At 57.9% G+C, this 23,339-nt stretch overlaps 2 protein-coding genes across 5 annotated transcripts; one reads left to right on the top strand and one right to left on the bottom strand.

Annotated features, from left to right (window-relative positions):
- Positions 1 to 26: 26 nt before the first annotated feature.
- Positions 27 to 11,398, bottom strand: OTOP2 (otopetrin 2). 3 transcript variants are annotated; one of them, XM_082706038.1, is made up of 8 exons: positions 11,353 to 11,398; positions 9,829 to 10,005; positions 9,211 to 9,559; positions 8,480 to 8,616; positions 7,271 to 7,329; positions 6,684 to 6,817; positions 3,841 to 4,718; positions 27 to 1,733 (listed from the first exon to the last, which is right to left on the bottom strand). In XM_082706038.1, the coding sequence occupies exons 3-8, from the start codon at positions 9,524 to 9,526 to the stop codon at positions 1,563 to 1,565; spliced, it is 1,695 nt and encodes a 564-aa protein (XP_082562164.1). In that variant the 5' UTR covers positions 9,527 to 9,559; positions 9,829 to 10,005; positions 11,353 to 11,398; the 3' UTR covers positions 27 to 1,562. The 3 variants fall into 3 exon arrangements, with proteins under 3 accessions (XP_082562164.1, XP_082562163.1, XP_082562165.1); XM_082706037.1 differs by lacking the exon at positions 11,353 to 11,398 and adding an exon at positions 10,283 to 10,578; XM_082706039.1 differs by lacking the exon at positions 11,353 to 11,398 and adding an exon at positions 10,283 to 10,578 and having other exon boundaries at positions 3,841 to 4,715.
- On the top strand, positions 10,731 to 17,521 carry USH1G (USH1 protein network component sans; the record flags this gene model as incomplete). 2 transcript variants are annotated; one of them, XM_082706040.1, is made up of 3 exons in its annotated part: positions 10,731 to 11,223; positions 13,397 to 14,614; positions 15,562 to 17,521. In XM_082706040.1, the coding sequence occupies exons 1-3, from the start codon at positions 11,060 to 11,062 to the stop codon at positions 15,563 to 15,565; spliced, it is 1,386 nt and encodes a 461-aa protein (XP_082562166.1). In that variant the 5' UTR covers positions 10,731 to 11,059. The 2 variants fall into 2 exon arrangements, with proteins under 2 accessions (XP_082562166.1, XP_082562167.1); XM_082706041.1 differs by lacking the exon at positions 15,562 to 17,521 and having other exon boundaries at positions 13,397 to 14,618.
- Positions 17,522 to 23,339: the final 5,818 nt, after the last annotated feature.

Genomic DNA, 23,339 nt, shown 5'->3' with positions numbered 1-23,339 from the left:
GCGTCAGGGTCAGAGGACCTGCGACCGCCCGCCTCCCGGGTGGGGTGGGGTGCAACGTCCTTAAACCGCAGCAAAGGGGTTCCGGCCGCACTTTCCTTCAGTGGCCAAGCAGGGAGCAGCCTGAGCCCCTCTTCCCCCAGGTCTGGCGTCGTCTTTTTTTCTACCCCACCCAGTACTCGGGAGGGGTGCGGTCTCGCAGCAATCCACTCTCTCTCCCTAAATCGAACGTGAACTTGGGGCGGAAAATAACCTCATTCTGACGAGCCAGGAGGCGGGTGGGGGAGGGAAGTCGCCCCCTCTAGCCCTCCTCACTCTTCCCGCAGCCTCGGAGACCTGCCCACCTCATTCTGCAGGCCGGGTCCAGGTGCGTTCGCCCTCTCAAGGCCCCAGTGCTCGAGGTGCCGCTGCTCCCATCTCCCCCGCCCCCATCCCAGTCCCCGCTCTGGCCTGCTTCCCTTCACCTGACTGTGGCTGGGCACCAATTCTTCCTCCTCTTCTAGTTGGCAAGTCTCCTCTTCAGTCTCTGCCTGGCCTTCTCAGGTTCTCTCCCTGCTAAATTCATCTCGTGCCTTTCCTGGATTAGAAGCCCCAGGTCTTTGCCTCGGGGCCCCCCAGGGCGTGGGGGTGGTAGGTAAGAGGAAGCCCCATGTAGTGAGGTTCTGTGCCCCCCCCAACACCTCTTCAACTAGAACAGCTCTATTTGTGTTACAAACTTGGGTTCCTGAAATATTTTATTTAAAGAAAAAGAAGTTCTGCTGTTTGAAAATTATTATTCTTAGTAGAAAGGCTCTGGCTCTCTTTAGCTCTGTGACCTTGGGCAAGTCACTTTACCTCTCTGGGCCTCAGTTTCCTTTGTAAAAAGAGAGGTAACGTGACCTAGTTGGGCTAGGTCAGTCTTTCCTAAGCTTTCTTGCTTCATGGAACACATAAACAAATGTATCTGGCCTTTGAGGATCAGGGGAAGAGGAAGATGGCCGCCTGCGTACTCTGTCCGGCCCCTCCCAGCCACCCAGGTACTTACTAGTCTGTAACCACCTGTAACTCCGATTTGCCTCACTGAAAAGCTTGAGACCTAAAAATCTCCAGGGTTCCTTCCAGCTCTGAGCCCCAAGATCCTCTCCTGCAATTGTCTCAGACGGGGAGGCTGAAACAAGAAGTGGGGGGCAGGGGGCGAGCTGGAGGCGGTTCCAGCTCCAGACAGCAGTCCTGGCCAAGCCACGTGGCTGGCATCAGGGGTGGGGCCAGAACCGCAGACACTTGCTGATCTTGCCTGGTCCTGGCTGCTCTAGGGAGAGATCTCTCCTCCCCACCCACTCCATGCTGCAGAATCTGCTGGGGTGGGTGGGTATGTCTGATTGTGATGTAAAAACTCATCCTGGAAAAATAACTTTGATGCAAATTCTACCCTGGGTCCCCTGGGGCAGGGCTGGGGGGGGGTAAGGAGGCTGGGGGTGGTAATGTGGCACAGTGACTGCCAGCCTGGGGTTCTTTCCTGCGGGGCGGGGGGTGTCTCTGAGTGGGCACATGAACTGAGCCCCACCCCTACGTGTCTCTCAGGGGCTTCAGGATAACACGTAGACCTCCAGCAGGCTGGAGACAGCGTGCATACGGTAGAAGATGCCGAAGGGCAGACAGATGTTGACGATGGCCGCCCAAAGGGAGTAGCCATAGAAGTCGACCTCCACGGTGTTGCTGAAGTGAGGGCGTGCTCCGAAGGCAGGCATGATCCACAGCTGTGGTGAGAGAGGGGGGCGTCAGGACCTGGCCTGGACCGGCCACTTGCAGGTCATTGCTGTGGACTTAGCTGGGGGAGGGGGTGACAGGATGGGGGTCCCAGCAGTCTAGTTTGTTGGACAGCAAGGGCTGGGGGCTGGTGAATGGGGAACCTCAGGATCTTGGGCAGGGTTTGGCACTCACTAAGGAGCTCAGAAAATGGGCCCAACTGAACTTGCCCACCCCCAGCCAGGCTTGGGGCTCCCTCTGTGATCCCTTCTCTACCCTGTTATTAGTGGCTCATTTGTCAGATGGGGAGGAGGAGAAGATAGATGATGTGAGAATTGGGCACAGATGCCCAAATCAGCGACTCGCTCCTGGACAGATGTGTGCAGGGCGGTGGGAGAATCAGACCCGCCCAGGGCAGGGGTGTCAGGGTCCAGCCGGAAGTGAACTCCACCCCCACCCTCCATAAGCTCCGTTCTGCAGCTCCGCAACTTTCCCAGGTCTGGGAGGAGGTTAACGAAGGAAGCCTGCTTCATCTTTCGCTGGAGCTCAGACGGTCCAGGTGTGGGGTATGAGGTAAGCAACAATGGCTTCTAGGGCAGCCCCATGCTCCCCAACCCCAGCTGATGGTCCTTGAACACGCGCGGCTCCTTTAGGGGACTGTTTCTGTCCTCTGAAATGGAGTCGGAGATGATGCTCCTAGATTGACCCCGGAGCAGATACCCTGAGCAAAACATCCAGAAGGTGGCTCCCAGCCTTCTGGAGAGGGCCCTGCATGGGGGTGGGGGAGGTGAGGGCGGGGCCCGGCGGGGGGTGGGGAGATGGGGGGAGCTGGGGGGGGGCGGGGGAGGCTCCCAGGCTGGCCCAAGATTTAAGGAGGTTTTGAGCTTTACTGCTTCTACTGGAGGGTCAGAGACTGGTGATCACCTTTTTAATTTTTTTTTTTCTTTTTAAAACCGATTACCTGCAGGCTGGGCAATATTCGCAGTGGGAACACACTAAACACGCACCCAGGTCAGGGTCATTTGTGTAGTTTATACCCTGGCTGGAATCCCTCTGCAGACATGCTCTTTGACCCACATTAAGGGTGTTTGTTTGGGGGAGCCTGGGTGGCTCAGTAGGTTAAAGCCTCTGCCTTCGGCTCAGGTCATGATCCTGGGGTCCTGAGATAGAGCTCCACATCAGGCTCTCTGCTCAGTGGGGAGCCTGCTTACCTTCTCCTCTCTCTCTGCCTGCCTCTCTACCTACTTGTGATCTCTGTCTGTCAAATAAATAAAATCTCTAAAAAAAAAGGGGGGGTGTTTGTTTGTATATTGGGGATTTTTCTGTTGGTCATTGTAGCTGAAAGGGCCATTTTTATACTGAGTGAAACTTCAGTAGAGCTGCTCTTTATTTGGGATGTACTCACAAACATGGGTACATGTTTGCATATTAGAAATTTCTCCCCTGAGGACTTTATCCACACTGGACTGTTTCTCTATTGGGCTGTAGCTGCAGGAGGGGTATTCTTTTACTGGGGTGTGTGTCTTCATGGGGGGGTGTTTCTGCCCTGGGGTGAAGTCTGTTCCTAACACACTGGGTTTCTCTTAGGAAGCGGTTCTGCTGAATTAGCTGGGAGGGTGCGCTGTCGCGAATGCCCCCTTTCCAGGCCAGCCCTCTGCCGCCCTCCAAGAGAGCGCTCACACTTAGGCTGGTCTCTGCTACTTCCTGCTGCTGCTCCAATTATTCTGAGAAGTGGGCTGGTCACAAGTTCCCAGGAGCAGTCACACCTTCCACCTAGGGGTGAGGGCACCCTCCCTCTACATCACTTCACAGCTCCCTCTCACTTCCGCCCAGCCCCCATGTCAGCATTCCCTGGGACCCCTCCACTTCCATCTGCAACCTAGAAGCCAGAAGGCTGGGATTTCATTCTCTCTCTGTGCCCTGGGATGCTGTTTGCCCAGGGACTTCATCTGACCCTCTCTGAACCTGCTTCTCTCCTAGCTGTAGGCTTCTCTAGTGGGCTGGGGGCAAGACAGAAAAAGGCACGTGAATGAGCCTGAAAGAGAACCCTTCCTTGGCCTTCTCTTCCCCCCCAGCCCCTTCCCATCCCCCCCTGCCCCACGACCGCCAGTTACTCACGATGACATTGCAGAGCAGGAGAAACAGAGAAATGTCCTTCAGGCACCGGCGTCTCCAGTGGCCCCTGGGGGCCAAGATGATGGCCACTGCTTCCTGAGGGCCCACTGGGTTGGTGCCGACCAGCCTAGGAGTGGGTGGGCAGCCAGGCAAGGTGTGGAGGGCATCCAGGTTGGCAAAGGTAAGACCATGGCAGGGTTCCTTGGGGGTGGTATCATGGGGCTCAGCCCCGGGCGGTCCCCGGTGGAGGCTTTCGATGATGAACACATTCTGGAAGGTGTGCTGGGCAATCATGAGTAGAGCATGGGCTAGGTTGAGCGCCCCCAGCAGGTCCCTGGGTGTGCCCACCACCACGGCTACGATAGAGTAGTAGGAGATCGCGTACTGGCCCAGGGCCGCGCCCATCAGCAATGCCACATCCAGGGTCCGAGTGGGGTTCTTATGGTGATCCATGGCCCGGCGATCAAAGCGGTAGATGACTGAGCCGCTCAGGCTGACCAAGGTCATGAGCCCCAGACAGATGATGTTGAAGCTGTAGTAGATGACCAGGGCCTGCTGGAGGCGGCCCCCCTCCGCACTCACTTGGACCTCGTAGATGATGAAGACGGCCAGCCCCACCACGAAGAGCATCAGGCCCAGGATCGGGCCAGCGAAAAGGGTCTCCCGAAAGAGGCTGACCCGGGAAGGGGTGTGGCCATGGCCGTGGGTGGAGGAGGCCAGCAGCCTGCCTACATTCTTCCACATGACGTACAGCATGGTGGACGCAAACAGGCTGTACTCAATGTTGAAGGGATACAGGTAGAAGTAGCCCTGCTGGAAGATCTGGCAGATGGCCGTGTTGCAGGAACAGTCTCCTCCCACCGAGCTGCCTGCACGCTCTGCTGTGGGGAGAGAGGCACGGAGCTGGACCACCCTCCCGCCTTCCTGGGGGAGTGCTGCTCCTCTCCACGGTGACCTTCGTCCCTGGGGGATCACCATCTGCCCTGTTCACCTCCATATCCCGAAATGCCTGCACAGGGCCCGGCACGTGCATTCATTCCATGAATATTTACTAAGCACCTACTATGCGCCAGAGACTGGGACGCATCAGTAAACAGTCGGTGCTCAATTAACAAAAATCGGAACTGCAGATTCTGCCTGCTGCATCCCATTCTCTTCCTGCAGGTAGACATTTCCAATCTTTCCCAACCAGTAATCACCCCTGGCTCTCCACGATAGGCGAGGTTCTGTTCCTGATAGATGGTGGCCCTCTTGGGAACCCCAAGCGTTCAGTCTTCCTCGCAGCTCTCCCCGGCATCTGACTCAGCCCAGAATGTGAGCTGCTTTGGGCAGGTGTCTCCCGTGACCTCCCATCATTTTGATTTGTAGCACACGCACAGGAATCTTGTCCTGTGCCCAGAGTGTGCTCGATAGAATGCCTTGGATCTTGGCAAACATCCCTTTGGATTCCCAGAACTATTCCCACTGGTTTTGCCGAGGCAGAAACTGAGGCTTACCGAGGTAAGGTGGCTTGTAATGGCAGAGTTATCGACCCGACTCCTAACGCCGGGGCAGCTACCTTCCTAGGAGGCCTCTTGGCAGCCCAGGGCCCCAGCATGTTAAGTTGGCCACCTCTCTGGGTTATTTTTTTTGTTTTGCTTTGTTTTAGAAAGAGAGAGAGAGCGAGTATGCACGTGTGCAGGGAGAGGAGCAGAGGGAGAGGGTGAGGGAGAATCTTAAGCCGACTCCACACCTACCCAACTCAGAGCCCCATGCGGGGCTCAGTCTCATGACCCTGAGATCATGACCTGAGCCAAAATCAAGAGTCTGACACTTAACCAACTGAGCCACCCAGGCACCCCCTCTGGGTTGGTTTTAACCATCCTTAGGAACCCTCTGTATGTGCAAGGTGGTCCTTTATCAGCCCCGCTGGGCTGGGGTCTTCTGCTCTATGCTTTCTGTGCCTGGACCCTTCCATACCGGGAGTGTGTGTGTCTTCAGGATTTAGACATCTGGTCTGGTTGGTGGGGGCAGGGGGCCCTACAGAAGTCCAGAGATTAGGACTGGGGGGCCTGTGGGTCCTATTCTTTCTCAGTATATCATATTGGTTCAAAGCAAAGATGGATCTCTACACTAGTTCTCCCATTTTCAAGCTCTATTTAACATTTTATGCCTTAGTTTCTGTATCTATAAAATGGGAATACTAACACTACTTATCTCAAGGCTCAGTTGGTTAAGCCTCTGACTCTTGATCTTAGCTCAGGTCATGATCTCAGGGTTGTGAGACTGAGCCCTGCACCAAGCTCTGGGCTCAGTGCAGAGTCTGCTTACGATTCTCTGCCTCCCTCTGCCCCCTGCCCCCACCCCCTCCTGTTCTCTATCTCTTTCTCTTAAAAAACAAAACAAAACAAAACAAAACAAAAAACAAACCTAGTACCCATCTCATGGGGAAGTTGTGAGGGTTAAGTATGGTAGAGTGTTTAGGACACTTAGCACAGCACCTGACATATCAGTAAAGTGTCACTGTTGTCATTGTGATTATTATTTCTACCTCCTCCTTGACACACTCTGTCCCATGCGTCCATTATCAAGCTCTTCCCCCATTTTGATACCCTCATCCTTTTATTCTGGAGCCAAATCCGTTCTTCGGTAGGATGGAGACCTGAACAGTGGGGCCAAGGCTGCATCCTCCAGAAAGAAGATGTCCCTTGACACCCTCCCTCCGGTGTCACCTACAACTACCCTTCTTCAGAGGTGGAGCTTGGAGCAGGGGGAGGCTCTCCTCTCTCGTGGGGGCAAGGGAGTCGAGCACCCAGCCAAAAGCCTGGAAGTCCCTGGACCGGGTTTAATCTGGGATGGATACTCACGGTCAAGGGCGAGGCGAAGGTGGCTGGTGTTGCTGTGGGAACTATCATAGGAGTGGGTCTGGTGCACGGACTCGTCCACCACAGCTGCCATCCAGATGGCCAGGTTTGTGGTGAGGGTGAACATGAGACCGCACCTGTTTGGGAAGGGGGAGCAGAGAGGCCAGTGAGAGGCTGGCCCGGCTGCCCCAGGGAGATGGAAAGCTGGGGAGCTATACTGGAAGCTGACGTTGGGAAGCAAGAAAGCAGGGTGAACAGAGAGGCTGAGTTTGGAAGGAACACTTAGTCTGGCCAGGATGCCACCCAGGAGAGGGCCAGGAGATGTCCAGGGGCTCAGGCCACTGCCGCCCCCTCTCCTAGAGGAAAGCACATACAGTGCACTGTATAACCCATGTCACCAAAACACACAGGTGTGAGTGTGTAGGCACACACCCATACACACAACACAGCACAGCCTGGTGAAATCGGCTGATAGAGCAAGGGGGCCTTGGCTGAAACCCCACCCGGGGTGCAGAAAGAGGACCCGGGCCCCAGGTTGGAAAGCTCATCCCCAGGGGAGCACGATGTTGAGCTGTGGGGCCAGCACTCACCGGGTCAGATCCAGATGGACGTGAATACAGTCTTTCGAGGAGACCCAGAGAAAGTAAGTCTGTGTTGAGAGAGAGTGGGGGAGGTCATTGGCTCTGGAGTGCCCGTGTCCAAACCCAACAGTATGTTCCCTCTTCCTCAAGAGCCCCCATACTAACCTACCAAGTTTATCTTAGCTTTACAAAACGAATAAGGAACTTTCTCTCTTTCTATGGAACAATTTGTATAAAATAGTTGTGTTCTTTCAGAATTTGCAAAATGTTCCCTGTAAACTCTTGGTGTTTGTTTGTTGTTACTGTTGTTTTCAGGTAGAGTTTGACCATCTAGTTACTTATTCCTGGGAGCGAGGCCAGTCTGAGGCTGGGTCTTGTCCAAGGTAGAGAGAGTCTCTGGTGGCTTCTCACCTCCCCTTGGCAACATCCCCTGCCCCATTCCCATCCTTTGTTGTCCTGCAACACTCTCCTAGTTACCAATAAATCCTTGTCATGGTATGTGTTGATGTGGTAGCATCTGTATTTTCGCTTTACCTGAGTATTCTCAAACCCATGAACTGAAAAAGTATAACACTAGTGTAAGTACCAAAGTCATAAACGTGTTGAATTGTGGAAATCGGCACAGCAGGGCTGATGTTTCAGGAGAGGGAACCCTACATGTGGTATTCTGGTCGTGGTGCAGGGATGAGATCCGTTCTGGTCCCATGTAAGACCAGTCCTGCCTCAGCTCCATCAGGAGATCTTTCAGGATGTTGTGTGTGCAACAAATAAAAATATATATTCTTGAACTTGTTTGAAAAATCCCAGGTACAGGGTACCCTATTTCCTGAACAGATATAGAACATATAGGCCGTAGCTGAGGCCAAACCGGCCATGCCCACCCCAGGACCCTGGGCTGAGACCGATGCCCTCTACAGGCACCCAGGGAGGACGAGCCAGGTTCAAGGAGATATGGCAGCTACCCCAGCTCAGACATCCTAGATGTTAATACCGGCACTGCTTGGGTTGAAATGAAAATCACAGGGCCCCTAAGTAGGAGCTCACATCTGGATATGACTTCATTACCAAGTGCTTCCAGATTTTTGGACTCATGTGATCCACTCTACAGTCCTACCCCCACCTTACTTGATTGCTCAGGGTAGAAGAGTAGAGATCTCCAGACCTCATGCCAGATGTTGGTTCCTTTCCACCACACTCGAGAACACTGCTCCCACCCACCTGGACGATGACAAACACAGCCTGGGTGAGAGGGTGCAGGATCTTGATGGCCGACTGGCACTCAAAGAAACTGGAGTAGTAGCCAGTCTTGAAGACATCCATGACAAGAGTGCAGATCCCAAACAGCACCAGCCCACCTGGGAATGAGGGGTGGGGTGGGGGGTCAGAGAGGGTGGTTTGTAGACCTGAGGATGAATGACTAGATGGGCAGCTGATGGCTGGGTGGGTGGAGGGATGGACGGAGAGGTGGAGAGTTGGATGATGAATGGACAGTTCGGTGGGTGGTGAATGGATGTACTGGAAGTGAATGGATGGGTGGAGAATGAGTACAGGATTAAGGGGGTGGGTGGGTGGATGCATGGATGGATGGAAGCCCTGTCTCTTTGGGGCTGCTTGGATTGGGGGCAGAACGGCCCTCAGTGGGCTCTTCAGTTGCAACGTCACCTGTCCTCAGCTCTCCCTCTAAGGCTGTCCCATGACCACCCCTTTTCAGTCTTAGGAAGAGCAAAGAAGTCCCCTCCATCCCTCACGTCATTCTTCTTCCAAGGCTGTTTCCCTTCCTCTTCTCCTTGAGCCACAGCCTATCTCATCTTCAGCCACACCTGGCCCCCTGGGAATTTCTCAGCCCCCTACCTTGACGCGCGCTCCACAGTTCCTCTGAGAGTCCCAGCCTCTGGCTCCTCTCCTGACCCCCCGACCTCCCTCCGCCCCCGCCCCACCTCCCCTGGCACCTCGGAGCCAGATGGGGCCGGCGTGCGCGTCCCGGTAGGGGACGGCGTTGGGGCAGCGCACGGTCCGCAGGAGGTAGAAGAGGATCCAGAGGGAGGCCAGCAGCATCATGGTGGTGAGCAGCGCGAACACGTCGGTGTCATACACCGCCACCTTGTTGAAGGCGCCGCCACTGATGAGCGTGCAGGCGAGCAGCAGCACGTTCACGGCCAGCAGCACGGACAGGAGGCGGCCGCCCTTCTTCCACACCTCGCGGGAGCCTGCCCGTGGCTGGGCCGGCGGGCTCTCCTTGGGGCCCGGGGTCGACTCCTCGGACATGGCAGGGGCGACTGAGGGAGGCTGGACGGGTCACTGTGGAGGAAGAGCGGACAGGACCCCAGGTCAACCCTGAGGGCTCTCCTTCCCCCACCTTATCCCTAGATTTAGGAACCGAGAAGTTCCTCACCGGGAGGGTGGGGGTTGCGGGTGGTGGAGGAAGCGCTGGGGAAAGGGAAGAGAAAAGCCGACCCCTCGGGTCTCTCGCTCGACGACGGAGGGAAGGAGAAGCGGCGGCAGCCCCGTCGGACCCCGACCAACGTCCCCACTCCCCCGTCCGTCCACCGTCTTGTCCGGACACCCACCTGGCTGGGCCGGGAGACGGCGCTGAGCTGGGGGTCAGGGGGCAGCGAGCGTCTCCTCTGTCCCACACCGGCCTGGACGGGCGCTTTATACCGGGGAGGGCAGGGTGATTTACAGCCGCGGGAGCTCAGCTCCATAAATCTCTCAGTCCCGCTCACATGATCCATCTTTTCTCCGAGCTGAATTTAGGGAACAGAGAGCGGGAGCAAGATAAGGTAAGATTTATATTTACCCGTTAACGGGCGCCCCCACCCGCGCCGTCCCGTCACCTTGGCGCGGCCAGGCTGGGGCGCAGCCCTGCACTGCGGCACCCAGAGGGCACCCCGCCCCCGGCGCCCACCGCGCCCTCGCGCCCTGCAGTCCCCGCCGTCCAGAGCCCCGAGGGCTGCTGCTCGATAGACTCCCTAGGGGCCCGCGGGCACCCCGACACCCTCCCAGACCCGGCGCACCCTATACCTTCGTGCTCCTCTGTTGCTGCCCCAAGATCGGGACCCCAGTGCCCCTTTCCCCGACACCCTGACAGAGACCGAAGTTCCTTCTCCCTCTATCCCTCCCCGCAGCCTTCTGCTCCGCTGGAAGCTGCGAAGTCGGGCTTGGGTAGAAGTTCTCCGGCCGCGCGCCGAGTCCGCGTCCAGTCTTCGAGCGCCACCTCCTGGGCCGCGGCTCGCCAACCCCGTGCGCGCGAGGGGCAGCCGGGACTGCCGGGGGTGGGGGGAGCTACTCGCTGTCTGGGCGTCAGTCCTCCTACCCGTCCCAAGCCTCTGTCCTAGGGATCCTGACTGCCCGCAGACACCCCTCCTCAGCCCTGGGCCCCTTCCTTCGACGGTGAAGACATCGGGAGCCGCAGGGACATACCCCCCTCCCCCACTGTCCCCAGACCGGGCCTCATGGAGCGGGGCGCTGGGGTCACCACTTTTGGAGCGAGGACAGGGCCTCGCGTGGGTCACCCCTGTGCGCTCGGGAGCAGGTGTTTAGGACCCAGGGGCAACCCGGGGGCGGCTCCCTGGGCAGCGGGAGATCCTTCCCCCCTCCCACCCGGGGCGAGCGGCTCAGATGTCGGAGTAGCGGCGGCTCTGGCGCTCCGCAACCTCCGTCTGCGGCAGCGGGGGCTGGCGGCCCCGGCCCCTGCTCGGCCCCCTCCCCCAACCCCATGCCTCAGCCCTAACCCCGCCGCCCTCCCCCGCGGGGGGCATTTCCCCGCGCCCCCGGCCCACCCTGTCCAAGCCAGGCGCCATGAACGACCAGTACCACCGGGCGGCCCGGGACGGCTACCTGGAGCTCCTCAAAGAGGCAACCAGGAAGGAGCTGAACGCCCCCGATGAGGATGGCATGACTCCCACTCTCTGGGCTGCCTACCATGGCAACCTGGAGTCGCTGCGTGTCATCGTGAGCCGAGGGTGAGTACCCACCCTGTCCCTGCCTAAGCCCCCCAGTGGAGGGGGAAGAGAGCCTTCAGGTCCCTCCGGTCCCCTGAGACACACTTCCCAAGACTCTAATGTGTCTTCCCCCTCCCTCCTCTGACCTACCCTCTTCTCTACCCCGCTGACCCTCAGGTGGGACCCTGGAGCCTGGCATGGTGGGAGGGGGCACAACTTGAGGTATGCGACACTTGTGACCCGGATGTGGGGCTAGGACGGCAGGGACTGGGTTGGGGGGGGGCATGATTATGGGAGGGGCTGAAGAGTGAGGGGAAGGTGGAAGAGGTCTCCTGGGTGGGTAGCGCTTGGAGGCAAGGTGGGGGCAGAGAGAAGGGGCACAGGCAGTGCGAGGAGAGGCTCCTTAGTGTCCACTCCCCAGCCTGCAGTCCAACGGGCTCTCCGACCCAGAGCTGCACCGCCCGGAAGGCTGGGGCTCACACAGCTCCCAGCTCATTCTTGGGATTTATGGGCGCTGACCGCAGCACCAAATGTCAGTGGGTACAGCCGCCCCATTAACTCCCTCTATGCCCCTCCCTTGATAGCAGGCTCCCTCTCCCTCCTTCAGGAGTTGTCTAGGGAGAACAGTGGTCCTAGAGTCCAGGGGTCAGGGCCAGGAAAGGGGTTTGAAGGTAGCAATGAAAGAATTCAGGGTCCGGGGCCACTGACGTGGGCTCCTGGGTCTGAATGAAACTTCGCCAGCCTCCGCAGTTTTATACAGAGAGGTCACCTGGTTGAACCGCTCACCTGGGCAGCCTGGGCAGGGAAAAGGAGTGGAAGACATTCCCCAAGAAGACATGCCCCAGGAGGGTTCACAGGAACATCTTAGGCCCTGGGAAATCACGGTGGAGGGAAAGGGGTCCAGCTGATCTCAGTGCCGGATGCTGGCCTGTGGCCTGAGCATGTGGTGGGTGGGGAACTCCTTCGCCCTCCCTCTGCTGCCACTTCCCAGTCCAGCAGCAGGTGGGAGCAGCCCTTAAGACCAGGCTGCTGGCTTTGAGAAGCCCAGACTAGCCAGACTAGCCTCTTCCCACACCAAGAGAGCACACAGAGGTCCTCCCATACCGCCCCCCATCAGAGAGGTCCACGGGAGGGGAAAAAGAGTGCCTTCCTGGTGCACTAAGTCCCCGAGCTCCTACAGAGAGCAAAGGCTGGTACTGGATGGGGTGTGGGCCAAATGCCAAGCAGCTCCTTGCCACATTGTCCTGCAGGACTTGGCGACCAGTAGGGGAAGTGAGGAGGGGTTTGTGGGGAAGCTGTTGAGACAAGGGGGTGATTCTTCCTCCAGTTCTGTGGGGGTGGGCTCGTGGCCTCATTAGTGAGCAGAGGTGCTGAGCCAGGCCTCTGTGGGAGGGGAGAGCTTGGAGGAGCCCGCTGGAGCATGCCCAAGGGGCACAATCTGGTGTGGAGGGTGTTGGAGGATGCTGGGTGGGTCCCCTGGGCAGGCACAAGCCAGGCTGCCTGACAAGGCTCCCACAGATGGGGCAGCTCCGGGGAAGGAAGGGCCCCTGGGCCTGGGTTGCAGACTCGCCTCCTCCTCCCCTTTGGTCCTGGCTGCCCCCAGGCTCTCCTCCCAGCCCAGGCCAAGACCCGACACCTGCTCTCACACGCAGCCTTGCCAGGCCTGGCCCTGCTCCCTGCAGACATGGCCGTGCCCGCCGACACGCAGGCACACACCCTTACACACACTCACCCAGGGCTCAGGCTCCGCACCCACCACTCTCTTGTGCCCTCTCTTAGGGTCACCCCTACACCCACAGCCACACTGACCACCACGCCTGCCTAGAGACCCAGACTCGGCCCTGGCCCACCACCTCTCTGGGACAGCTCCCCGCTGGGCTCCATGAATAATTCACTCCTTTCTCTCTGGGCATCAAATATTTATCCCCTGAGATTCCCAGCCATCAGTTCTCTTGGGGAAGGCCCCGCCCTGGCCCCGCCTTTTCTGTCGCCCCGCCCCCTGCAGGTCTGGGGCCACCCCCGGCCCCGCTCCCAGGTCGGTCCGACGTCTCCTGGAGTCCGAGGAGGCATCTCAGGCCCTGGGGGTCCCGCTGGGGTGCCCATGGGGCGGCTCAGGTCGGGAGCTCCCCGCTCCTGCTGCCAGAGCCCGAAATTGTGTTGGCTCATCACCCCTCCCTGCGTGTCCCCTCTGCAGGGGTGACCCAGACAAGTGCGACATCTGGGGCAACACGCCCCTGCACCTGGCAGCTTCCAACGGCCACCTGCACTGCCTCTCCTTCCTGGTGTCCTTCGGGGCCAACATCTGGTGCCTGGACAACGACTACCACACGCCGCTGGACATGGCCGCCATGAAGGGCCACATGGAGTGCGTGCGCTACCTGGACTCCATCGCGGCCAAGCAGAGCAGCCTCAACCCCAAGCTGGTGGGCAAGCTGAAGGACAAGGCCTTCCGCGAGGCCGAGCGGCGCATCCGCGAGTGCGCCAAGATGCAGCGCAAGCACCACGAGCGCATGGAGCGGCGCTACCGGCGCGAGCTGGCCGAGCGCTCGGACGCGCTCAGCTTCTCCAGCCTCACGTCCAGCACCCTGAGCCGCCGGCTGCAGCACCTGGCGCTGGGCAGCCAGCTGCCCTACTCGCAGGCCACGCTGCACGGCACGGCCAGGGGCAAGGCCAAGATCCAGCGGAAGCTGGAGCGGCGCAAGCAGGGCGGCGAGGGCACCTTCAAGATCTCCGAGGACGGCCGCAAGAGCGTGCGCTCGCTCTCGGGCCTGCAGCTGGGCAGCGACGTGATGTTCGTGCGCCAGGGCACCTACGCCAACCCCAAGGAGTGGGGCCGCGCCCCGCTCCGGGACATGTTCCTCTCCGACGAGGACAGCGTCTCCCGTGCCACGCTGGCGGCCGAGCCGGCCCACTCGGAGGTCAGCACCGACTCAGGCCACGACTCCCTGTTTACCCGGCCCGGCCTGGGCACCATGGTGTTCCGCAGGAACTACTTGAGCAGCGGGCTGCACGGGCTGGGCCGCGAGGACGCGGCGCCGGACGGCGGGGGCGCCCCGCGAGGGCGGCTGCAGAGCTCCCCCAGCCTGGATGACGACAGCCTGGGCAGTGCCAACAGCCTGCAGGACCGCAGCTGCGGGGAGGAGCTGCCCTGGGACGAGCTGGACTTGGGCCTGGATGAGGACCTGGAGCCCGAGACGAGCCCGCTGGAGACCTTCTTGGCTTCCCTGCACATGGAGGACTTTGCCTCCCTCCTGCGGCAGGAGAAGATTGACCTCGAGGCCTTGATGCTGTGCTCCGACCTTGACCTCCGCAGCATCAGCGTCCCCCTGGGGCCCCGCAAGAAGATTCTGGGGGCCGTGAGGAGGAGGAGGCAGGCGCTGGAACGCCCGCCGGCCCTGGAGGACACGGAGTTGTGAGTGCCCCAGCCTGGGGGACCTGGGGAGATAGGTCCCGAAGGTCTGAGGGAGTTGTGGGGCAGGGTGGGGTAGGGGGTGAGGAGGATCTGCCTTTTCAGGAGTGTGAGTGTGTGTAATACCCTATTTCCTAAAATCTAAGCCCTCATCAAAGACAAGAGGTTCCACTTAATTTGTTTGCCCCTAATTCTGAAAAAGAAGCTGCCAGTTTAAGGAGCACTGGAGGCCTTCTTATCCCAGCTAATGTAAAAGGCTCCTTGATTTGGGGGATATCAGAATGCCCCCAACACGGATGTCTTTGTGGATGCCAAACAGTAAGTAGTCAGAGTAATCACAGCCAGGACGCTTTGAGCCCTCCCGTCCACCGGGTGCTAGAGATGGCCCTCCACATGCCTCTCACTGAGTCCTCCCTAGCCCCCCGTGCGGGGGCTGCGTCACCCCATTTTCCAGGAGAGCAAGTGGAGGCTCAGAGGGTTCCAGTAGCTCACCCCAAGGTCCTGCTGCTGCCTGGTGCAGAGCCTGGGCTTGATCCCTGGTCTGTGCGGCTCCAGAGCCTGGTGACTCCCACGGGAGGAGAGCCGACACGTTCAAAAGCAATCGGGGAGCTCAGGTCTGCTCCCGCACTGGTGGTCTGCTTCTCCCCTGGCCCCTTTCTCGTGGCATCCCACAAGCCCAGCAAATGCTGCCACCTCCTTTTGGTGTCTTTACCCTGCACAGCTGGGTGAGCTGCACAGCTGCAGTGAGCTGCGGTATTAGGGCAAGGGTGGGTGTGGGGAGGTAGGCTGGTTTAGAGTTTGGGGGATGGGGAACACATCCCTTGGCCAAGGGCCCCATCCCAGACCATTAGCCTGTCCGGAGAGGACTGCTTGATCAAAAAGGCTGGTGTTGGTTTAAACTGGTCTTGAAGGCCCTTACCTGAAGTCTGTTTCTGTATCTTTCTCTGCAGGTAACAGGAGGCTCCTCTCCAGACCAAAATGAATTAATTGCAAGTTGCCACGACCCATCGTGGGGCCATGAGGGCCTCACAGTCGCCAGCCCTGAAGCCACCCCCTCCTCCCAGGAGCAAAGACCATGTGGTCTTCTCCTTTGAAAGCCTGTCCACACTCCACAGCAGAGGCATAGCCTGGAGGTACCAGCAAGGGGTCCCAGAGCCCTTGAGCCTCCCCCATCTGAATGGCCCCAAGGGTGTGTGGATTAGTGGGAGGCCTGCCCCAGAGGAAGAGGGGTGCTGGAGCCCCAGGGAATAGATGACAGGCTCGTGGAGCTGAATGGGAGTGTGAGGGGGTGGGCATGGCCTGTCCCACGGGCTGTTGTCTCTCACCACCCCTCCTCCAAAGGTCCTGTTGCTGTGTTCAGGCTGGAGACTTGCTCACTTCCTCCATTTTTGTGAAGGGAAGAGTTTGGGCTGCCTCCCCCTCTCCCCACCCTAGAGGGGAGGTTCCTGGCTAGACTCTTCAGCCAAATGCCCTGACTTTAGTCCCCACCCCTATCCCAATCACAGCCAGCCCCCTTCTCCTTCTCCTGCTGGCCATGCTGGGGAGCTGGAGTGCCAGGCGGGGGTGGGGGGGGCGGGGCTGCCTAGCATCCTTACCAGCTCACCTTGTGGCGGGGCCCAGCCGGACTCTGCCCTCCTCACACTGCCCTCCTCCCCCCGCCTCCAGCCTAGTCCCTCCAGAGACCCCAGAGGGTCAGGGCAGTAGATACAAGGTGCTAGAGCAGTGAGCTGCGGTATTAGGGCCCGTAGGCCTGGTGGGCGAGCTCTGGGTTGGAGGGAGGCAGCTGCCAACTGCTTCCGCATCTCCCAGGCCAGAGATAGGCGGAGACTGGGCACGTCTGGGTGTCTGGCCTCTTGGGGGCCAGTCGCACGATATGGACAGTGTAAGAGCCTGAGGATGTGGCTGATCTAAGCTGCTGGCTGTCCCTGGGTCCCCAGGACTCTGTGCATGTGTGACTGTGTTGAGGGCTGGTTGGTAGATTTGCCTTCCGGTGGGGAGGCAGCCAGGCGGCTGCAAGTTCTGCATGGGCAGTGTGTCAGTGGGAGCTCAGCATGTGTCCCTCCTCTGCGACAGCAGTGAGACCAGGGGAAAAGGCCAGCCCCAGGGGGTCCTCAGACAGGTGTCCTTGGTTTTCCAATCAGACTGAGGTCATGGCTATGGGAGAGGTACTTGGGGGACCCCCGGTGTGCCCCTCATCCTTTCAGCAGCGGACCCCCGTTCCTGACCCTCAGCTTAGGAAGCAGCTCCCACTGGGAGCACTGCCACAGTCCCCATCTCTTTCCTGGGCCTCCTTGGCTGGGCCAGGGGACTAGAGAACCCCCACAAAATGCCACAGGCCTCCCTCTGGTGCGTCCGGTCTGCCCAGAGCGGGGGCCATGGTGGAAGTGGTTTCAGTTCCCACGCTGCAGGCTTGGCCGCCTGCCACTGCCACCCTGAGCCCACCCCAGTCCTTTTCCCTGTTCTCTTGGCCTGGGCCTGGGGCCACCCCCAAGTGCCGACTCGACTTCCCCAGAGCCCCAGGTGCTGCCCTTTCTCTCCTGTCCCCTGTCTGTGTCCTGGCCTCAGCCTCCTCCCAGTTCTCCCAGTGCTGGGGTGGGGCAGGCTCAGCGATTCCCACTGCCCTACAAAGTACCCCTCCCGCAAGCTCATTACAACTTTTGTAGAAAATGTTCTGTGTCATTGTCACGCCTATGTCTTATTCTTTAATCACTTGGGGGTGGGAGCGGGAGAAGGTCTTTTTGTACCTGAGAAGATTTGGTCCTCGTGGCCCCCCGGGAGAGGGGAGTCTAGGGATGGGTGGTTGGGCGCACTCCCCTCACGCACCCCTGCAGGGCCTTCCCTCATCCCTGGATCCTTCATCCTGCTCTCTCTGGCCCGGAGTTTGGAGGTTTGCTAGAGAGAGTGCTCAGAAGAACCGGAAGGGATGGTCTGGGTTCCAGTCCTGCTCCCAGATCCTGCAGCTGCCGAAGGCCAGAGGACCCCTTCTCCCTCCCCGCTGGAGTCTGCGTGGCCTTCTCCGGACATGGGCAGAGGCCGTACCCAAGGAGGCCGCCACCCACCTCCCAAGCCCCATAAGGCCTCACCTCAAGGCCCCTGCCCAGCCTGGGAGGCCACAACTGTGGTCCCCATTTCCCTCACCAGCGCCAGACACGTCTTGGGGCAGCCCTGTTTAGAACCCTCCTTTCTCCCCAGGGAGTAAGGCTTCCCCCTTAAGCTGGAGGACAGTGGCCTCTGTTTGCTCAATCAGGTCTGGGAAAGGGGCCCCTGAGTCATTTTATTTCATTCCCTAAGGCTGCTGGGTCAAGTGCTTCTGCCAAAGGGAGTTCAAGATACCTCCCTCCCTCCAGCATCAATCAGAAAGGTCCAGACGATTTTCCAGTAGAAAGGTTGCTTAGCAACCCTCTGGGATTCTAGGGTTCCACTAGACTGGGGTTCCACTTTACAGATGGGAAAACTGAGGCCTACTGAGGGGAAGATTCGGACCCAGAACACGGGCCTCCTGCCTTTGGGTACACTTTCCTCACCCCCAGGCTAAGAAGGGGGCAGAATTCTGTCCTCTGAGGCTCCACAGGGTCGCCCCCCTGCGACCCCTACCGGCCATCTGGTCACTGCACCTACCTCAGGAGAGACCCACCAGTCCTGGCGCCGGGTTTTCTGGGGAAGGACATGGGGGTGAACACCGGATAGGAGCTTCAGCGTGGAGACAGAGGCTAATCGGAAGCACAGGGGGCTGGGTCTCCAGGGGTCAGTGTGGCCGGAGGGTGGAGTCCGGGGCACAGGAGCAGGTGCAGGTGACTTTAAATACAGGGAAGGGAAAGAAAGAATTTTACATGGTAGGGATTCAGCCTTCTCAACCCATTCCCCTTAAAATTGACATCGAGGTTAGGGCAATTCTAAAAGTGGAGAGTGATCAGTGGCTTTTCGCCTATAAGGATGAGAATCTGGTCATAATATGGACACTTCCCCTGGAAAAATACACGATCAGACACACACAGGCATTTGCAATTCTGCTCGTCATTCTAGGCGGCTTCTGGAGCTCCGAGGGGTCCAGGGACCCCAAGCTAAGAAGTTCAACTGCTTAGTTCGACTGCTCTGAAGTTCCATCATAAGCGGGATCACTAATTTGAAGGAGATGGGGGTGTCCGAACGAATCAGAGGCGAGAAGGGCCTCTGGGTATGTGGGGCAACCTCAGTTTGCAGATGAGGTGACTAAGGCCCAGAGGACGAGGGGCTGGCCGGAGTGATGGAGCAGCCAAGTGGGCAAAGTGGCCCTGGGGTCTCCTGATGCCTTCCGTGGTGCCATCTGCCTCCTGTCCCTGTGTTGACCAGTCCCGGTACAGTGTGACAGCCTGGTGCTCCCAGGGCGTGCTTGTGTCACCTTCTCTGAGATAAGCCTGGGTTGTACAGGCTGTGGCAGGACTCAGGAGACAGCCAACCAGATCTGGGCAGCAAAACTGGCTCTGGCCCTTTCCAGCTGGGTGGCCTTGGGTAAGATGCCCAGCCTCTCTGAGTCCATTTCCTCAAATAAAATAGGTGATTATAACTCCTTATAATAAGAGTGTTAACCCGGTGGATCATCGGGAGGTGAAACGATCATGGCATGATAACAAAGATAAGGCTCTTAGCAAACGGCCCGATACTCAGTACACATCAGTGAGTAACGATCATGCTTGTTGGTGGCCTCAGGCCCATGAGCTACTCACTGCTTTGTGTCCCCCCTGCTGCCCAGCAGGTGAATCCTACGTCCCTCCAGGGAGCACTTCTGCTTTTCTGACCCCCTATGTCAACCCCACCAATCACACTAGCTCCTGGAGACAGCACTGAAAGCGTCCTCATCCCAGCAGCTGGCTAAGGAATGCTAGCCAAGGATGGGCCACTGTCCAGTGAGGGGGGCAGTCTCCCTGAGGAATCCTGGGGTACCCCAGGAGCTGGGCATCTTTCCTGGAGGGGCAATCGCAGGCCCACTGGCCTGGCCCTAATGTGCTACTGTCGGCACAGGGGAGTTTATCAAAAACTTTCCGCTAATCCTGTAAGGTAAGTAGGTGAGGAGTTTTAGCCCCATTCCACAGATGAACAGACTGGCCACCAGAGAGGTTTTGGGACATTTCTTAGGTCCCAATAAATTCAGGAAAGTTCAGCCTCCCTGACCTGGGTCCCTTCAGCCCCCCCACCCCCAGAGGGAAGCTTTCATGTTTTTACTATTAATGTTGAGAGATTATAAGGTGTCAGCGCGTCATAGGTATATTTAACCCTTACACTAAAGCCACAACACTGTAAGGCAAGGACTGTGTTACGATGATTATCTCTATGTCACAGGTGGGAGAACAGAGGATCAGAGCAACAGTGCAAATTGCACAAGGTCAGGAGGACAAAGCAGGCCTCAGAGACAAATTTCTGTGCCTACCCATGGCATATTGGCTTCCCAAGAAATGGAGCCCTTTGGTGGGGGCAGTCTTTGGTCTTGGGTCCCCTTGTCTTGGGCATGCGTGGTCCTGGGCAGATGGACTCAGCCGTGCTGGCAACTTCAGTGGCTCCAGCAGCTGGGCTGACCCACCTGCCCAGAGGGGCTGGGCTGAGAGAGGACCCAGAGAGGTTGGTTTATGGGGCCACTGGGAAAGATACTGGGGGGCTGTTTGGGAAGGCAAAAGCCAACTGAGATGGGGGAACAAGACTGAGAAACATTTCATTGTGACCAGAGAGTCTGCCTGCCTCTCTGTCTCTTGGTGTCTCTGCCCCATCTCTCCCTGTAACACTGGGGTCCTGCTCACTCTCTCCTCCCCTCTCTCCCCTTTCCATTGCCTCGTCTCTCTAGACCTCAGACTCCTTTGCTGATGGTCCCATAATAAGAAATATATATTTGGTCATGGCTCCTGGTTCCTGACCCAGAGCTCCCGAGTCCCTTGGAAGTTCCTGGGTAAGAGGAGCATCTTTTGCTCAAAAGAGGGGACTCTGGATGGGCTCCCGGACAGCTTCAGGTGGGGACTGGTCACCAGGGCTAGAAGTTTGGAGCTTTCAGCCCCCATCTCTTAGGAAGGTGGAGGGGCTGGAGATTGGGTTAATGATAGATCATGCCTTCACAATGAAACTTCCAGAAGCACCCTGCTCTGTGGGGTTCAGAGAGCTGAGATACATCCATGTTCTGAGAGGGTGGTGTCCCCGACTCCATGGGACAGAAGCTCCTGCACACGGGACCCTTCCTGACCCCACGCATCTCCTCATCTGGCTGTTTAAAAGGACCCATTGTAATATGCTTTACAATAAACCGGTAAATGTAAGAAAGTGCTTTTCTCAGCTCTGTGAAAAGCTGAGGCAGCGGGTTCAGGGAGCTCCCCCCCCCCCATTTTTAGCCAAGTTGGACAGAAGTGCAGGTAGCCTGGGGACCTGGAATGTCAGAAGTGAGGGTGTGTTTGTGGGACTGAGCCCTGGGACCTTTGGAGCCTCACACTCACCCCTGTTGTCAGCTTCAGAACTGAATGCAATGACAGGACAGTTGATGTCCAGACTTAGAGACTTGGTTGTTGGCGTGGGAAGAACCCCCATATGGAGTCAGAAGTGTTGTGAGGAGAGGAACAACTTTCCTTTGCTGTCTTTCGATCTGTCTCCCCATGAGTCCAGGCTCCCTGTCCCTGTCCCCAATGTAGTCCAGTCCATGTCTTAGGTTGAACCAGAACCCTGTAGACCCTCCTCTCCGCACCCTACACCTGGGGGTGGTTATTGTGTGAGATAACTCTGGCACCCAGCAGACGTGTAGCACAAGTCCCACCTCCACAGGTCTCACCTCCCATCCATAGTCCCTACAGCAACACTTGGTGTGGCCCAAACCTGTCCAGTCTCGGACACTTTGTTATTCCTGGTTTTCAAAAGAGGAAACCAAGGCAGAGATGTTTGTAAAACGTGCCCAAGCTCACACTGCTGGAGGTGGTAGAGCCAGGACTCCAACCCAGACAGGCTGGCTCCCAGCTCTGGGCATGTCTCATCATGATGCTGAGCATTTATTGAGCACCTGCTGTATGTCAGCAATTTACATCTGTGATTTCTGTTCGTTCGCATGACGGCCTCATTTAATAATTACAGGGGGTCAATGAACCCATTTGACAGAGGAGAAAACTGAGACTCGAGAACACTGGGTTGTTGCTTAGGTCACACAGCCTGTAAGAGCACACATGGGCCCTGACTCCTTGTCCGTCTGGCCTGGATCAGCTGCTCCCTGGGTTTCTATAGCCGAATGACTGAGTCTGATGGGCTTGAAGCCTGAGGTGGGGAAACTTCTGGCAAGTCCATTCAGTGCCATCAATCTGGTCTTGAGAGAAAGGCCCTTGGGGCTTGCCACTGTGGTGAGCCCTGGAAATCCTTTAAGGCTATAAATCCCATTTTATACTCTCTTTCTCAGGCTTTCTTATTCCGTGGGCTTGTAGGCTGGGGAGGGGGGCTCCTACATGGGCAAGCCTTCTGTGGGACCCTTTCCCCGCTCTGGATATACACACTCCTGGGAAGTTGCTCCACGGGACCCTGGACTGAAGTGGGTGGGGCCCTAATGGATGGAGGAAGGGGCTTTCTCTGGGAGAAGAGGGGGCGGGGCCAACGGCAGCTGGGCCCTGACCCCCACCATCTCTGCCCCTGGGGGCTTTCCCTTTCCCACAAAGTCACAGCACATGGCAGCCTCGCGGCATTGTCTCTTCAAGTGGCAAGGGCGGGAAGGGATTCTGGACTAGCCCCATTTCACAGATGGGGCAACTGAGGTTCATTTAGGACAAATGACCTGCTAGGAAGTGCCTAAACCAGGGTGGATTCTGGCGTATTTGCTCTGCTGCTCACTGCCAGCCGCCTTCTCAGAGCATAAATCTAGCACTTTCACGCACTGGGCACAGCAAAGTCTTGAGAATGCTATCACCGCCGGCCTCACAGGGAAGGAAACTGGGTCTCGGGTGAGACTTAGGTCACTTCTCCAGGCGGGTGAGGGTACAAGTGTCAGGGCTGTGGGCTTCGAACCCCGATCTCTGGCTCTTTCTATCCCACTCACTGAGCCACCTCCTCAGGTTCTCACCTGGCACAGGGGCGGCTCAGGGGCTCCTCAGGTCAGGACAGGGGCTCCGCGGGCAGAACACGGGGAGTAGGATGTGACACAGGCAGGACTTGCTGCCTCCCCCTTGTGCTTCACTCCTGTTTACCACCCCCACCCCCGCTCTGTCTCTAAATCTGCTGCCGACTGCTCTCCTTTGTGCGCACCTCTGTGTGTGTGTGTGTGTGTGCGTGTGTGTGTAATGTGAGTGACGTCACTGGTGTGGACCTCTGCCCGGACACGGTAAGTGTCATGGACCAAAGCACTCCTGGAAGGTTGTGTTTATCTGTGAGCTGAGCTGAGTGTACTTGTGTGTCTCCGTGGTTTTGTTCATTTTTCTTGGCTTCAGGTCCTCCAAGTTTCCCAGAAGGGAGGATACACACGTGTGTGCGCATGTGCGTGTGTGTGCATACACACTCACAGAAGGCTCCATGATATCGTGTACTGTCTATCTTTGGACTCCTTCTCCCATCTATTATTTTTAAGGCCTCAGCTCCTTTAGACTGGGAGGTTGAAGCTCTAGCCACCCACGTCACCGCCCCTCACCCCATCCCTTGCCCTGAATTTGGGGTTCCCACAATGCTTTCTCCAAACTCTCTTTGGGTGACTGGTTTGGTGGGGTCAGAACTCCAGGGGATGAGCGGTAGGGGGAGAAGGACCAATGGCCCA

The sequence above is a fragment of the Mustela nivalis genome, assembly GCF_964662115.1.
Source record: "Mustela nivalis genome assembly, chromosome: 17".
Lineage (NCBI taxonomy): Eukaryota > Metazoa > Chordata > Mammalia > Carnivora > Mustelidae > Mustela > Mustela nivalis.
Note: the sequence above shows the minus strand (reverse complement) of the source record. Positions and strands in the feature narration are given on the sequence as shown.